This window comes from Heteronotia binoei, chromosome 2, assembly GCF_032191835.1.
Source record: "Heteronotia binoei isolate CCM8104 ecotype False Entrance Well chromosome 2, APGP_CSIRO_Hbin_v1, whole genome shotgun sequence".
NCBI classification, from domain to species: Eukaryota; Metazoa; Chordata; class Lepidosauria; order Squamata; family Gekkonidae; genus Heteronotia; species Heteronotia binoei.
The window spans coordinates 4,610,023-4,625,126 of NC_083224.1; the positions used below are offsets into that span (position 1 = coordinate 4,610,023).

At 43.1% G+C, this 15,104-nt stretch overlaps 1 protein-coding gene across 1 annotated transcript in view; it reads left to right on the forward strand.

Moving 5' to 3' along the window:
- The window catches only part of LOC132590456 (oocyte zinc finger protein XlCOF6-like), a gene marked incomplete at its 3' end in the record, with an annotated part of 49,080 nt that extends 46,018 nt beyond the window's left edge, over positions 1-3,062 (forward strand). The window contains exon 3 of the mRNA XM_060263387.1: positions 2,192-3,062. Within this exon, the coding sequence (XP_060119370.1) occupies positions 2,192-3,062 (871 nt within the window). The remainder of the gene's footprint in view (positions 1-2,191) is intronic.
- Between the last annotated feature and the right edge of the window lie 12,042 nt (positions 3,063-15,104).

Genomic DNA, 15,104 nt, shown 5'->3' on the forward strand with positions numbered 1-15,104 from the left:
TTCTGTTCTGCCCCAGACTGCTTCCTTCCAGTGTGCAATGCCTGTCTGGCATAATTGCTGACAACGGAATCTGCTTTTTCTTTCAGAGCCCTGTTTCCTTTGAGGAGGTGTCTGTCTGCTTCACCCCAGCAGAGTGGGCCCTGCTGGATCCAGGCCAGAGGACTCTCTACAGAGAAGTCATGCAGGAGAACTATTGGAGCGTCATCTCTCTGGGTATGGATTTTTCACAAGGGCCAGAGGTGTGAGTTGCTGCCCACGGGATGATGCTGCAATCAAACTGTTGAACAGCAATACAAGATTTTGAGGCCTTTCTGGCTGCTTGCTGAGAGCAGTGTTGTGGCCATCACCCAAGCCAGAGAAGGGTGCTTTGCCTCACAGATCTGTCCTGCTTATACTGGTTGGGATTGCGGGCTGTGATCCTGACCATGATTCCAGAAGAATATTTACTCTTGAATTTATTTCCTTCCCCATATAACAGGGGTGGGGAACCTCTGTCCCAAGGGCCATATGCGGCCCTCGAGTTCACTTGGTGTGCCCTCGGGGACTGCTGGGCCGAACCGAGCCATGTGCCAGCCTCCTTGGAGCCTGGCTGGCCAGCGAGGATTGTGGGACCCAGCTGTGCTGTGCAGCAGCCTCCCCAGGGCCAGGCAGGGATCACAGGGCCCAGATGTTCTGTGCGGCAGCCTCTCTGGGGCCTGGCTGGCCAGCCAGAATTGCTGTAGGGCCTGAAAAAGTTACCGCCACAATTCAGTTTGTACTCGATTATCCCAGGTGGTGCGACCTAATATGCTAATATTAGGGGATGTGGTCTAATATGCTACTGAGTTCCTGTTGGGCTTTTTCTACAAAAAAGCCCTGGACCTAGGCATTTGCCTAGGGTGGCGGGCCGGGTGTGTGTGTGCCAGATTAGGCTCTCCCCATATGACTTCTAATAGGAAAACAATTATTTACATTAATTTTGCTGACCTGAATCATTCTTCCTCAGCAGAGCACAGTTTTTTAAGTTGATAATTTTTTCCGGCCCGTGAATGATGTTATAAATATCCATATGGCGCTTGGCAGAAAAAAGGTTCCCCACCCCTGCCATATAAGAATGATCACTTTTCTCTCTCTCTCCGCAAATGAAGCCAGAAGTATAAGAGAGACTTTGGTGGAGAAAGACAATCGCCTTGCATCCAAAGAAAAGCTGGGGACTTTCTCAAGAGGATCTCAAGAGCATATTTCCTCCCCAAAGGAGCTGGCTGAGGGTAAGTATCATTCACAGTTAGGCCAAGAAAGAGGCAAGGAATAGAAATGGGGGATTTTGGATTGACTTCAGAGCAAGATTTGTTTGGTACAATCACACAGCCCACTGTCGGGGGAGGAGGCCTTTTGGGGACTAGGATTTGTAGGGCCAGGAGCTCCCTCTGAGAAAGAGCTCAGCTGTGGCTCATGTGGGGATGAGGAATCCTAAAAGACTAGTTATCTGGGGAAGGGTGGGGGAGGGGTTAAGGTCAGGCAAGCCGAAGGACGCTGAGGGGCCCTCAGTCCTTTCCTCCTGCAGCCACATCGATGACTCCGGAACTTACCTGCCCCCAGGTGTTAATGAGATCTCTCTCCTTATTCCAGCACAGGATGATCAGAGGAATGAGGAGGGTGATAAACTTGATCAGCAGTTGCCAAATAGAGTTAAAAGTGAAGACTTGGAAGAAAACATCAGGAATCCAGGAAGACCTAAGAGAAAGAAAGGCAGCCATACAGCTGAGAAGAGAGATGGAAGACGACATAATGCACGTTTTCCAAAGCAGAGGATAACGAAGGCAGGTACACCCGTTCAGTGTGTAAAGTACTTCGAAACCAGATCACAGCTCCTTCTGCACCAAAGACTACGAAGAGAGGAGAAACTGTTCGAAAGCACAGAGTGTGGAAGGAGATTCAGTGAGAGAGGGACTCTTCAAAGGCATCAGAAAACCCATACAGGGGAGAGACCTTTTGAATGCTCAGAGTGTGGAAAGAGATTCAGTCGGAGTGACAGTCTTCAAAGTCATCAGAGAACCCACACAAGGGAGAGACCTTTTGCATGCTCAGAGTGTGGAAAGAGATTCAGTCGGAGTGACAGTCTTCAAAGTCATCAGAGAACCCACACAGGGGAGAGACCTTTTGAATGCTCAGAGTGTGGAAAGAGATTCAGTCAGAGTGGCAGTCTTCAAAGTCATCAGAGAACCCACACAGGGGAGAGACCTTTTGAATGCTCAGAGTGTGGAAAGAGATTCAGTCGGAGTGGAACTCTTCAAACTCATCAGAGAACCCACACAGGGGAGAGACCTTTCAAATGCTCAGAGTGTGGAAAGAGATTCAGTCACAGTGGCAATCTTCAAAATCATCAGAAAACCCACACAATGGAGAGACCTTTTGCATGCTTGGAGTGTGGAAAAAGATTCAGTCGGAGTGGCCATCTTCAAAGTCATCAGAAAACCCACACAGGGGAGAGACCTTTTGAATGCTCAGAGTGTGGAAAGAGATTCAGTCAGAGCAGCCATCTTCAAAGTCATCAGAAAACCCACCGCGGGGAAAGACCTTTTGAATGCTCAGAGTGTGGAAAGAGATTCAGTCAGAGCAGCCATCTTCAAAGGCATCAGAAAACCCACACAGGGGAGAGACCTTTTGAATGCTCAGAGTGTGGAAAGAGATTCAGTCATAGTGGCACTCTTCAATGTCATCAGAGAACCCACACAGGGGAAAGACCTTTTGAATGCTCAGAGTGTGGAAAGAGATTCAGTCATAGTGGCACTCTTCAACTTCATCAAAGAACCCACACGGGGGAAAAACCTTTTGAATGCTCAGAGTGTGGAAAGAGATTCAGTCGCAGTGGCAGTCTTCAAAGTCATCAGAGAACCCACACAGGAGAGAGACCTTTTGAATGCTCAGAGTGTGGGAAGAGATTCAGTCAGAGTAGCCATCTTCAAAATCATCAAAGAACCCACACAGGGGAGAGACTTTTTGAATGCTCAGAGTGTGGAACAAGATTCAGTGACAGACGGAATCTTCAGAGGCATCAGAGAATCCACACAGGGGAGAGACCTTTTGAATGCTCAGAGTGTGGAAAGAGATTCCGTGACAGACGGAATCTTCAAAGTCATCAGAGAATCCACACGGGAGAGACTTTTTGCATGCTCAGAGTGTGGAAAAAGGTTCAGTCAGATTGGTACTCTTCAGGGTCATCAGAGAATCCACATGGGACCTTTTGAATGCTTAGAGTTTGAGAAGAGATACACTTGGCGTGGTGCACTTCAAAGTCATCGGAGAACCCACAGAAGGAGAAACCGTGCAACTCCTTAGGCCGTTAAAAGAGTTTTTCTCTTATTTTATAACTAAAAAACAACCACAAACGTATAAGGGACTGGCACTATATAAATTATTGCAGAAAACTTGAATCTACACAGAAATGTTAATGTAACCAGGAAGAAATGTTAAAAATGCTCTGTCTATGGAAGAACCTTTAGCCATGTTTGAAGCCCTCAAATACATCCCACTGCCCCATATGGAAGGGGTGGCCAACGGTAGCTCTCCATATGTTCTTTGCCTACAATTCCCATCAGCCCCAGCCATCAGCCCAGAGGGCATTAGACTCTTTTCTTCCAGGCAGTTGGCAACCCTAGATTGTTTCTTTATTAATCTGAGAAAACAAAACTCAACTAAGGAATGTTCATAGCTCATTAAAGAGATTATTATGTGTATCAGGTAAATCAGACTTATACTCCTCATACATCTGGTCCTTTGAAATTAGTTTTAATAAGTTGATGAATACTGCTATGAAATTATTGTAAATTACTATATTATTATTGTAAACTGTAATTTTTCCCCATCTCATTGTGGGGGCTGGGGTGAACAGAAGTATCCTTTGTTATTGAAGCTTATTCCCTCTCAGATGTTTGACCTGCAACACAAATCGTAAGTTACTTTGGCTCCAGCTACCAAAGGAGTGCTGTTCTAACCCTCTGTGAAGTATTCCAGCTGGGGCTTTGGTGTGTTCTCCCTAAGCATCCTACACCTGCAAATGATACTTTATCTTTTGGTCTTGATTGGCTGGCAGGCTCTTTAATGCTGCTGGAGGCCTTCCTTTAGGGGGATTAGCCTCTTCCCCTCCTGGTCACCTGGGTCTGAGAGTTTGAAACTTTCTATTTCTGTTATCTGACAATGATGCTCATGTATCTTATAGTCTCTCTGTTTGCCCTTGCAGCTAAGAAGATATGAGCAAGAATGATATGAAATGTAATTCTGATTGCCGGTTTGGTGTAGTGGTTAAGTACACGGACTGTTATCTGGGATAACGGGGTTTGATTCCCCACTCCTGTACTTGCACCTGCTGGAATGGCCTTGGGTCAGCCATAGCTCTGGCAGAGGTTGTCCTTGAAAGGGCAGCTGCTGTGAGAGTCCTCTCAGCCTCACTTACCTCACAGGGTGTCTGTTGTGGGAGGAGAAGATATAGGAGATTGTAAGATGCTCTGAGTGTCTGAGATTCAGAGTGAAGGGTGGGGTATAAATCCGATATCATCCATCAACCACTTCTTGAGGTCGGCCCTTCTGGGGAACTTTTAAGATTTTTTCTGGGACCATTGGTGCCTGTGTTCTGTTTTGTAATGGCCAATGGCTATACACAATAATTTCTTGACTGACTGAAACTTTGCTATTGGCATTGGTATTCTTTTTTCTCTATAATCAGACAGTGATTTGTTACTCTTTCAACTTCTTCTGAATAAACTTTGTCAGGTTTTTTCAAAGCTGAAGTGTGTAACAGTTTTGTTAATCAGTGTGTCTTCCATCCCAGAGCCGAACCGAAGACTGGGGAGGTGGCCTTTGAAGGATTATACTGTTAACTACTTACACATAACTATCTGTCATCTGAACTGGAACAAGGTGTACCAAAGGCTGAAATGGAGCCAAAGGGCCGTGGCTCAGTGGTGCGGGGCTGTTTCACGCACACTAAAAAATGCACTTTCCATGCACTTTGCAACTGCAGTTTACTGTATGAAAGGCCAAAATCCATTTGCAAATGATCACTAAAGTGGATTGAAACAGCGTTTTTTTAAATGTCTGAAACCGTCTACAGCAACTGCTTGGCATGTAGAAGTTCCCAGGGTCTTTTATGCCATTTGATAATTTTGTTTTCCATCATAGGAAACTTTTTCTTCTGTTTTGTTTTGAGTCCCGTCCCTCCTCCCCCCCCCCCTTTTAAAATTTTCCTCCTACGAATGACTGGCATCTGAGGAGATGAGCAGTGACTCACAAAAGCTCACACCCTGCCAGAAATTTTGTTAGTCGTTAAGTCTTCTACTGTCCCATACCTCACGGCCAGGAGGTCCTGACAGAGAGATCCCAGTTGGACTCTTGAATGTTGAGAAGATAAGAGAAGCCATGTTGGATCAGGCCAAAAAAACCCAGGCACCATCAGTGGGGCCAGGACACTGGGAGCCCTGTTAGCCACAGGTATAGATGGAACTCTCTGTCTGGGGCAGTGATGCTCCGTATTCTTGGTGCTTGGGGGGGCACAGTGGGAGGGCTTCTAGTGTCCTGGCCCCACTGATGGACCTCCTGATGGCACCTGGTATTTTGGGCCACTGTGTGACACAGTGTTGCACTGGATGGGCCATTGGCCTGATCCAACATGACTTCTCTTATGTCCTTATGTCTGGGGCAGAGATGCTCTGTATTCTTGGTGTTTGGGGTGGGGGGAAACAGTGGGAGGGCTTCTGGTGTCCTGGCCCCACTGATGGACCTCCTGCTGGTGCCTGTTTTTTCGGGCCACTGTGTGACACAGAGTGTTAGACTGGATGGGCCATTGGCCTGATCCAACATGGTTTCTCTTATGTTCTTAACATTCATTTAAAAGGCATGAGGTCCCTGTAAACGTGATTGCCAAAACTCCCTTGAGAGTTCAATCGTGCTTGCCACACCTGGCTCCACCCCCAAAGTCCCCAGATATTTCTAGAGTTGGACTTGGCAACCCTACGCAGAGTCCACCTTCCAAGGCAGCCATTTTCTTTAGGGGGAACTGAACTCTGTATTTTGGAGATGGGTTGTAACTGTGGGAGACCTCCAGGCCCCACTAGCTGCATGGAGAAGTGACGGAGGGCCAGGCTGCATCCCGGATTTACGTCTCCTCACCCCAGAGCTGGCAACCGTAGGCTGGGAGACCCTGGCTGGCATTCCTCAGCTTCAGGAGGGTCTTCCCTGCCGGTCTGTTTGCCAGGGCTTTTCAGGGAGTTAGAATTGGCAGGCGTCTCTTTTAAGGGAGGGAGAATGAGGGGTTTTTAAAAGTATTTTTAAATGAAAACGGTTTCAATTGTTATTTTAAGCACATTGAACTATAAGGAAAGGTGAAGCTTAATTAAATGAATTGTAACCATCCCAGGCTAGGGGTGACAGGTCGCCCGTGGCCATCAGTGGGGGATGGGAGATGGAGGCTTGCTGGTTCCAGGTTCATAGAATCATAGAGTCCCTCTAGGGTCATCTAGTCCAACCCCCTGCACAATGCAGGAAACTCACAAAACACTTCCCCCTAAATTCGCAGGATCTTCATTGCTGTCAGATGGCCATCTAGCCTCTGTTGAAAAACCTCCAAGGAAGGAGAGCCCACCACCTCCCGAGGAAGCCTCTTCCACTGAGGAACTGCTCTAACAGTCAGGAAGTTCTTCCTAATGTTGAGCCGGAAACTCTTTTGATTTAATTTCAACCCATAGGTTCTGGTCCTACCTTCCGGGGCCACAGAAAACAATTCCACACCCTCCTCTATAGGACAGCCCTTCTAGTACTTGAAGATGGTGATCATATCACCTCTCAGCCGCCTCCTCTCCAGGCTAAACATCCCCAGCTCCTTCAACCTTTCCTCATAGGACTTGATCTCCACACCAAAACAATTCCACACCCTCCTCTATAGGACAGCCCTTCTAGTACTTGAAGATGGTGATCATATCACCTCTCAGCCGCCTCCTCTCCAGGCTAAACATCCCCAGCTCCTTCAAACTTTCCTCATAGAGCTTGGTCTCCAGACCCCTCAACATCTTCGTCACCCTCCTCTGGACCAGTTCCGGCTTGTCTATATCCTTCTTAAAATGTAGGGCCCAAAACAACACAATACTCCAGGTGAGGTCTTACCAGAGCACAGTAAAGCGATACCATCACATCACGTGATCTGAACACTATACTTCTATACTTCTGTTGATACAGCCCAAATTGCATTTGCCTTTTTAGCCATCACACTGTTGACTCATGTTCAGCATATGATCCAATAAGACCCCTAGATCCTTTTCCCACATACTACGACTAAGACAAGTCGCCCCCACCCTATAACCATGCATTGGATTTTTCCTACCTAAATGCAGAACTTTACATTTATCCCTGTTAAAATTCCTTTTATTGATTTTAGCCCAGTTTTCCAGCCTGTCAAGGTCATCCTGTATCCTGTTTAGGTGTTCTGTGTTTGCAACCCCTCCCAATTTAGTATCATCTGCAAATTTAATAAGCATTCTCTCTATTCCTTCATCCAAATAATTGATAAAGATGTTGAACAAAAAAGGTCCAAGGACAGATACTTGAGGCACTCCACTTGTCACTCCTCTCCAAGAAGCTGAGAAACCATTCACAAGCATTCTTTGGGTGCGATTTGTCAGTCAGTTACAGATCAACCTAACGGTAACAGGATCCAAACCACATTTTACCAACTTGTCAACGAGGAAAGAAAAAGGGAGACTAGATTACAAAAAAAAAAGAGACTTCAATAGATTAGGGGAGAAGTTAAAATGGCAAATAGATTAAAAATTATTTCAGTTAATGTTAATGGTCTTAACTCCCCTCAAAAAAGGAGGAGAATTTTTTTTACAGTTAAAGAAATATGATGCAGATATCACATGCTTACAGGAAACTCACATGAGGCAGAAAGACGGAAAGCTTTTACACTATAATAGACTGGGTAAAGAGTTCATCACTTCAGAGGCGGATAAAAGAAAGAGAGGAGTGGTGACATATGTCAAAGAGGGTATACAGGCTGAAATGATTTTTGAAGGTAAAGAGGCAAGAATGCAGGGAATCGAAATAATAAAGGATGGGAAAAAATTTCTTCTGATTAATGTTTATGCACCTAACCAAAATCAAAGACTATTTTATAAGGATTTGTATTCTAGGGTCTCCAAAGCTGACTACGATAATATATGTATAATCGGGGATTTAAATGCGGTTGAAAATCCTGAGTTAGATAGAAGTTCAATAAGAGATAAAAGGAAATCTAAAGTCAAAAGTGGTAATACTCTCCCTGAAATCTTTCTGAGAACAGTGGAGGAATTCACCTTAGTGGACGCTTGGCGTACTCTTAATCCTAATACTAGAGATTATACCTACTTCTCAAATAGACATGCTTCATGGTCCAGGATAGACTCGACCTGGATTTCTTTGGGATTAATGAAAGCGGTGCAAGAAGTTGAAATTCTCCCCTCCACAATCGCCGACCATTCACCCATTATGTTATCTTTAAGTACCTCTAAAAAGAAGTCAGGATGGAGAATGAATCTAAGTCTCATGAGGGATAAAAGATTTATTCGATACATAGAGGAAGAAATGAAATTTTTTTTTTACACAAATATCCAGAGTGGCGTTTCTTATACTACTATTTGGGAAACCAGCAAGGCCTTTTTTAGGGGACTGGTCATCAGTTATAGTGCTAGAAAGTGGAAGGAAGACAGCAGTAATTTGGTGAAATGGTCGGAATTAATTAAAATTAAAGAATCGCAGCTGAAAACCAATCCCACATTAAAGGAGTTAAGGACAGAGATTAGGAATCTCCAACATAAAGTTCATTTAAATTTTTTAGATCAGGTAGAAAGAAAGATAGCCTACTCCAAAGCCTTTTTTTTTGAGAACGCCAATAAACCGGGTAAGTGGCTGGCGTACAAAGTCAGGAAGGAAAGAGGGAAAAAAGTGATAAAATCGTTAAAGGATAAGAACGGGCAAAATACCTCGGTTTTAGAAGAAATGAAAGTAATAGTGCAGGAGTTCTATAAGAATTTATATAGAAAACAGGGAAACCATGAGTCTGAACAACAAGATTATTTGAAGAACAGGGTCCGGACTTTATTATCTAATGAACAGAAAGAAATTTTAACGGCTCCAATTACGATGTGTGAAATAGTAGAAGCTTGGACAAAAATTAAAAGGAATAAGGCGCCTGGACCTGATGGTATTCCTCCGGAATATTACATAACCTTTAAGGAGAATATAATAGATCCTTTTAAAAATCTATTAGACGAGGTTTGGTGTTCGGCCAAAATCCCAGAGTCGTGGAGGTACAGTAATGTAGCTCTTATCCCCAAGCCTGGGAAAGACCCTGATAATATTGGAAACTATCGCCCTATATCTTTATTAAATACAGATTATAAAATATTTACGTCAATTCTGGCAAGTAGATTAAAACAGGTACTGAGGGAAACTATACATACTGATCAATCTGGATTTTTACCAAAAAGACAAATGCACACAAATGTTAGGCTGTTATTTAATTTTTTTGAATACTCGGAGTTTAATAGGGATAAACAGTTAGCCTTTTTATTTCTCGACGCGGAGAAGGCCTTTGATAATTTAGAATGGAATTTTATGTTAGAACTCTTGGAAAAATCTAATTGTGGGGCAAAATTTGTTGAAAATATACGGGCTATATATGACAAACAGTTTGCTAGGATAATCGTTAATGGTGACTTAACAGAAGAAGTCCATCTTACCAAGGGTACGAGACAAGGTTGTCCCCTTTCTCCCTTACTGTTTATTTTTTCTCTTGAAGTTTTAATTGACTCAATTAGGTTGGATGACAAAGTTGAGGGGATAAAGGTTAAAGGAGAAAACTATAAAATATTAGCTTACGCAGATGATATGGTTCTTGTGTTGCAAAATCCTTTGGACTCAATAGAGACGGTTTTGAATCATTTGGAAGAATATGGGAAGGTTGCCGGCTTAAAAATAAATAAAAGTAAGTCGAAGTGGCTAACCAAAAATATGACGGCACAGGCAATTGCGGATTTGGAAAGAAAATCAGGATTTAAAAGAGAGAAAAAAATCAGATATTTAGGTATAGTTGTTTCGGATAAATGCAGTGCCACTTATGAAAATAATTATGTTCCTTTATTAAAAGAAATAGAGTCTTTATTCAAATGTTGGGTTAATTTGAAACTTTCATTTATGGGCAGAGTGTCATTACTGAAAATGAATATTCTTCCCAAAGTTTTATTTTTGTTTCAATCGGTGAATTTTGCTATGAGGGCTCCTTTTCTTAAGAAATTAAATCAATTGGCTAGAAATTATGTTTGGCAAGGAAAGAAACCTCGAATAGGCTGGAAAATACTAGCTGACAAAAAAGAGAACGGAGGTTTAGGGCTACCTGATTTTGAGATTTATCATACTGCTTGTTCAATTTGTTGGTTGAAAGACTGGGTAATGTTAGAAAACACCCGTGTGTTAGCAATAGAAGGGGCCGATTTACAAGCCGGTTGGCACGCTAATATGTGGTATATTAAGAAACCACAAAATTACTTTAAAAATCATTTAATTCGTCAGTCTTTATTGCTAACTTGGACAAAAATAAAAAGGAAAATCTATGACAAAACGCCTAGGTGGATATCCCCAATGGAGGCATCTATTCGACCACAACTGTGGTCTCCCGAAAAATCTCTAAGATATTCGGATTTATTAGATGAGAAGAATAAAATGAGGAGGAAGGATGACTTAGAACAAAGTGGAATTACTCTGGATTGGTGGGTAATGACCCAAATTATGGCTAAATATAATTGTGATAAAATTGTTGGGTTCACGAGAACAAATTTTGATTTTGACAAGTTAATAACAGATAAGACTGGGAAAACGATAAAGAAGGTTTATAATTATTTACGACAAATTAAATTGGAGGACGAATCGGTTAAAAACGTAATGGTGAAATGGTCATCGAATTTAAAATACAATATAACGTTGGAACAATGGGCAATGTTATGGCGGAATAATTTTAAGATCATAAAACCGGTTAATTACCGGGAGAATTTTTTCAAACTCTTTCACAGGTGGCATATTACACCGGTTTTAATAAACAAAATTAATCACGACTTCCCACCTAATTGTTGGAAATGCGGAGTGAAGATTGGAACCTACTATCATCTATGGTGGACATGTAAGGTGTCCAAAAAATACTGGAAAGGTATTCATAGAATTTTGACTGAAATTCTGAAGATTAATTTTCCGCTTAAACCGGAGTTTATGTTATTGTCCTTAGTACGTGGGATGGTTCCCAGAGAGGATGAATTCATTGTAGTTTACATTGTAACGGCGGCTAGAATGTTATTGGCTCAAAATTGGAAATCTAAAACATCCCCAAAAAGGGAAGAATTAATTTACAAAATTATGCAGTTAATGGAAACGGACATATTGGTTAACACAATACATGGAAAATTGAAGGAGGACGCAATAAAAAAATGGGAAAAGGTATATATATGGTTAGAGAAAAATTAAAAATAGGTTAGGATAAAAGATTATAATACTTTATATTCTGTATATTGGATAACGGTAGTACTGTTTAAATTAAAGTTATAATATAACATAATAATATATTGTTTAAATTAAAGTTATAACAAGTTGAATATTGGGAATTTTATGCCACAGTCATACCTTAACTCGGATAAAGGAAGGGTGTTATAGGATAATGTTTATCCTATAAATTCTGTTACAGGGGTTGAATAAGTAGTTTATGATTTGAGGATATCTAAGGAGGTATGTACTTTATTATTTTGTCGTATGTGTAATGTAAATTTGTTTGTGGTATCATTGTTTTGGTTTTTTATGTATTGCAATGGATGAATAAAATTATTGAAACTAAAAAAAAAAAAAAACAACAACGATAGTATGTGGAATTTTATCAAAAGCCTTACTGAAATCAAGATAAATGATGTCTACAGCATTCCCCTGATCCAGCAAGATAGTCATTTTCTCAAAAAAAGAGATCAGATTAGTCTGAAATGACTTGTTCTTGAAAAAACCATGCTGGCTGTTAGTAATCACATCCATTCTTTCTAAATATTCCAGGACCGACTTGTTCTAAAACTTTTCCAGGTATAAATGTCAAGCTGACGGGTCGGTAGTTACCTGGATAGTCTTTTTTACCCTTCTTGAAGATGGGGACAACATTCGCCCGCCTCCAATCTTTCGCCACCTCTGCTGTTCTCCAAGAATTCTCAAAAATAATAGCCAAAGGCTCAGAAATTACATCTGCAAGCTCTTTTAGAACCCTTGGATTCATCTGGCCCTGTGGACTTAGTTTCATTTAAAGAAACTAGGTGTTTATGTACTACCCCTATGCTGATCCTAGGTTGGAACTTCATACCCTCCTTATATGTTCTGTTTTTGCCATGTTGAGCACTGTTTCCCTCAGAAGGGAAGACTGAGGAAAAGTAGGAATTAAGGAGTTCTGCCCTCGCTTCATTACCTGTTACAATTTCACTTTCTTGTCCTCACAATGGGCCTACCATGTCCTTGCTCTTTTTCTTACTCTGAACATAAGAAAAGAACCCTTTGAGGCACTCCAAAGGGATCTGTTGAGGCTGGGTGTGTGGGCGTCAACATGGCAGATGAGGTTCAATGTGCCAAGTGCAAAGTAATGCACATTGGGGCCAAGAATCCCAGCTACAAATATAGGTTGATGGGGTGTGAACTGGCAGAGACTGACCAAGGAAGAGATCTTGGGGTCATGGTAGTAGATAACTCACTGAAAATGTCAAGACAGTGTGCGATTGCAATAAAAAAGGCGACGCCATGCTGGGAATTATTAGGAAGGGAATTGAAAACATATCAGCCAGTATCATAATGCCCCTGTATAAATCAATGGTGCGGTCTCATTTGGAATACTGTGTACAATTCTGGTCACCGCACCTCAAAAAAGATATTATACCATTGGAAAAAGTGCAGAAAAGGGCAACTAGGATGATTAAAGGTTTGGAACACTTTCCCTATGAAGAAAGGCTGAAATGCTTGGGGCTCTTTAGCTTGGAGAAACGTCGACTACGGGGTGACATAATAGAGGTTTACAAGATTATGCATGGGATGGAGAAAGTAGAGAAAGAAGTACTTTTCTCCCTTTCTCACAATACAGGAACTCTACATTCAATGAAATTGCTGAGCAGTCAGGTTAAAACGGATAAAAGGAAGTACTTCTTCACCCAAAGGGTAATTAACATGTGGAATGCACTGCCACAGGAGGTGGTGGTGACTATAAGCACGGCCTGATCCGACATGGCTTCTCTTATGTTCTTTTGTTGTTTTTAGCATCTTTGGCCAGCCTAAGCTCATACTGAGCTTTAGCTTTCCTAACTTTTTCTCTACAAACACTGGTGATTCGGAAATTCCTAGAGATTGGGAGGTTGGGAAATTCCTGGAGATTTGCGGATGACGCCTGTAACGTACTGAGTGACGAGATGTGTTGAAGGCAGCATGCTTTATTAGCGAGTACATCACAAGAGAGGGAAACGCGGGCCAGGTCCCGATTATATACATAACCCGAAACAACCCTATAATGCGATTGGATCTTAAATTTGTACCAGTTTGCATTCTGAGCCACTGACTACCAATTAGGTGCGGCTTTGCTCCCTGTACTGGATTCCTCGTCTGATGAAGTGTGCTTAGAGAGCACATGAAAGCTTAATGTTCTGAATAAAACTAAGTTGGTCTTAAAGGTGCCCCTTGACTACTATTTTGTTTTGCTATGTAATGTAAAGTACCAGACTATTTTAGATATGCCTCCTTGTTTCTTTGGGAAAGTTCACTGTCTCTGCTTGGCTCTTGAAGGATGTTACGAGCTTAGGTGCTCTTCCTAGTACTTCACATTTATTGAAAGAAGAGAAAAAAGGACGAAGGGGTCACCAGTCCCCCTGGTCCTTTTGGGGCCCCAGTTTGCCTTAAGAATTAGCCCCATCAGACAGACTGGACCAGTGTAATGAGAGGCTAAGCTCCTCCCGCTTTCTGATGACCCTGAAGTGGGGGGAGGGCCTCCAAACCGGGGGGGGGGGGGGTCCCCTGCCCCCACCTGGGGACTGCTGCAAACCAAACAAATAACCAAGAAAGCATCAAGTTCACGTATACAAATTTATCAGAAATTGATATCTCTGTAGTTATGTTCATTTTTGATAAATTTGTATAAGTGAATTGGGTGGTTTCTTTGTTATTGCGTCACCGTATTTGCTTAGTTTGCTGTCTCCCCCTGATTCTCCCTGCTTGTATTACCCTCCTGGGGACTGGCAGCCCCACCGGCATGTTGAAATACCTGCCTGTCCGGAGAGTGGTCAAGAGAAGCCCCACGGGGGTGGGGGGGTGGAGCCAGGGGTGTAGTCAGGATTTTAAAAGTCAGGGGGGCTTTTTAAAAAGTCAGGGGCCCCCCTTTCCCAGCCGCGATGGGGCTTGCGACTTCTCAGAAGCTTTCTGGGGTTGGAGCAAAAGCTGGAGGTTCTGAAAGCGGCCAAGTCGGGGCAGCCAATCCTAAAACTTTGGAGTCACGAAGGGACCGCAGTGTGCAAGCAGCCAGCAGCTGGATCCCTTCCTCCCCTTCCCTGTCCATTCCATGCAGCTGCCTCCACCACCTGCTCCTCCTCCTTCCCTAGCACAGCCATGGACAGAGAGAGAGAGAGAGAGGCTGTGCTCCAGAGGGCCTCCTGGAAGTCAGGGGGCAGTGCCGGGAGGGGGGGGGAGCAGAGGGGAAAAGAAAGGAAGGGCCGGCCTGACTGCTGCAAAAGATAAGCAAATGCAGTGCAATGAGCGCCCAGCACATTTTGTATGGAACGTATGGGAAAGGGTGGGCTGGTGGAGTTGCAAACCTCTAGGTGGGGCTTGGAGATCTCTTGGAATTTCAGCTCACCATCTTCAGGCTACAGAACCAATGGATGCTTTTTTGGGGGGGGGGGGGTGGATAGACTATGGCATTGCACCACAGCTAGGGTTGCCAGCCTCCAGTTAGGGCCCGGGAAGGGATCTCATGGCATTGCTGCTGATCGATAATTGACTAGAGAGATTAGATTCCCTGCTTCAGAGGTCGAGCCCTATAGCCCTGTGCCCTG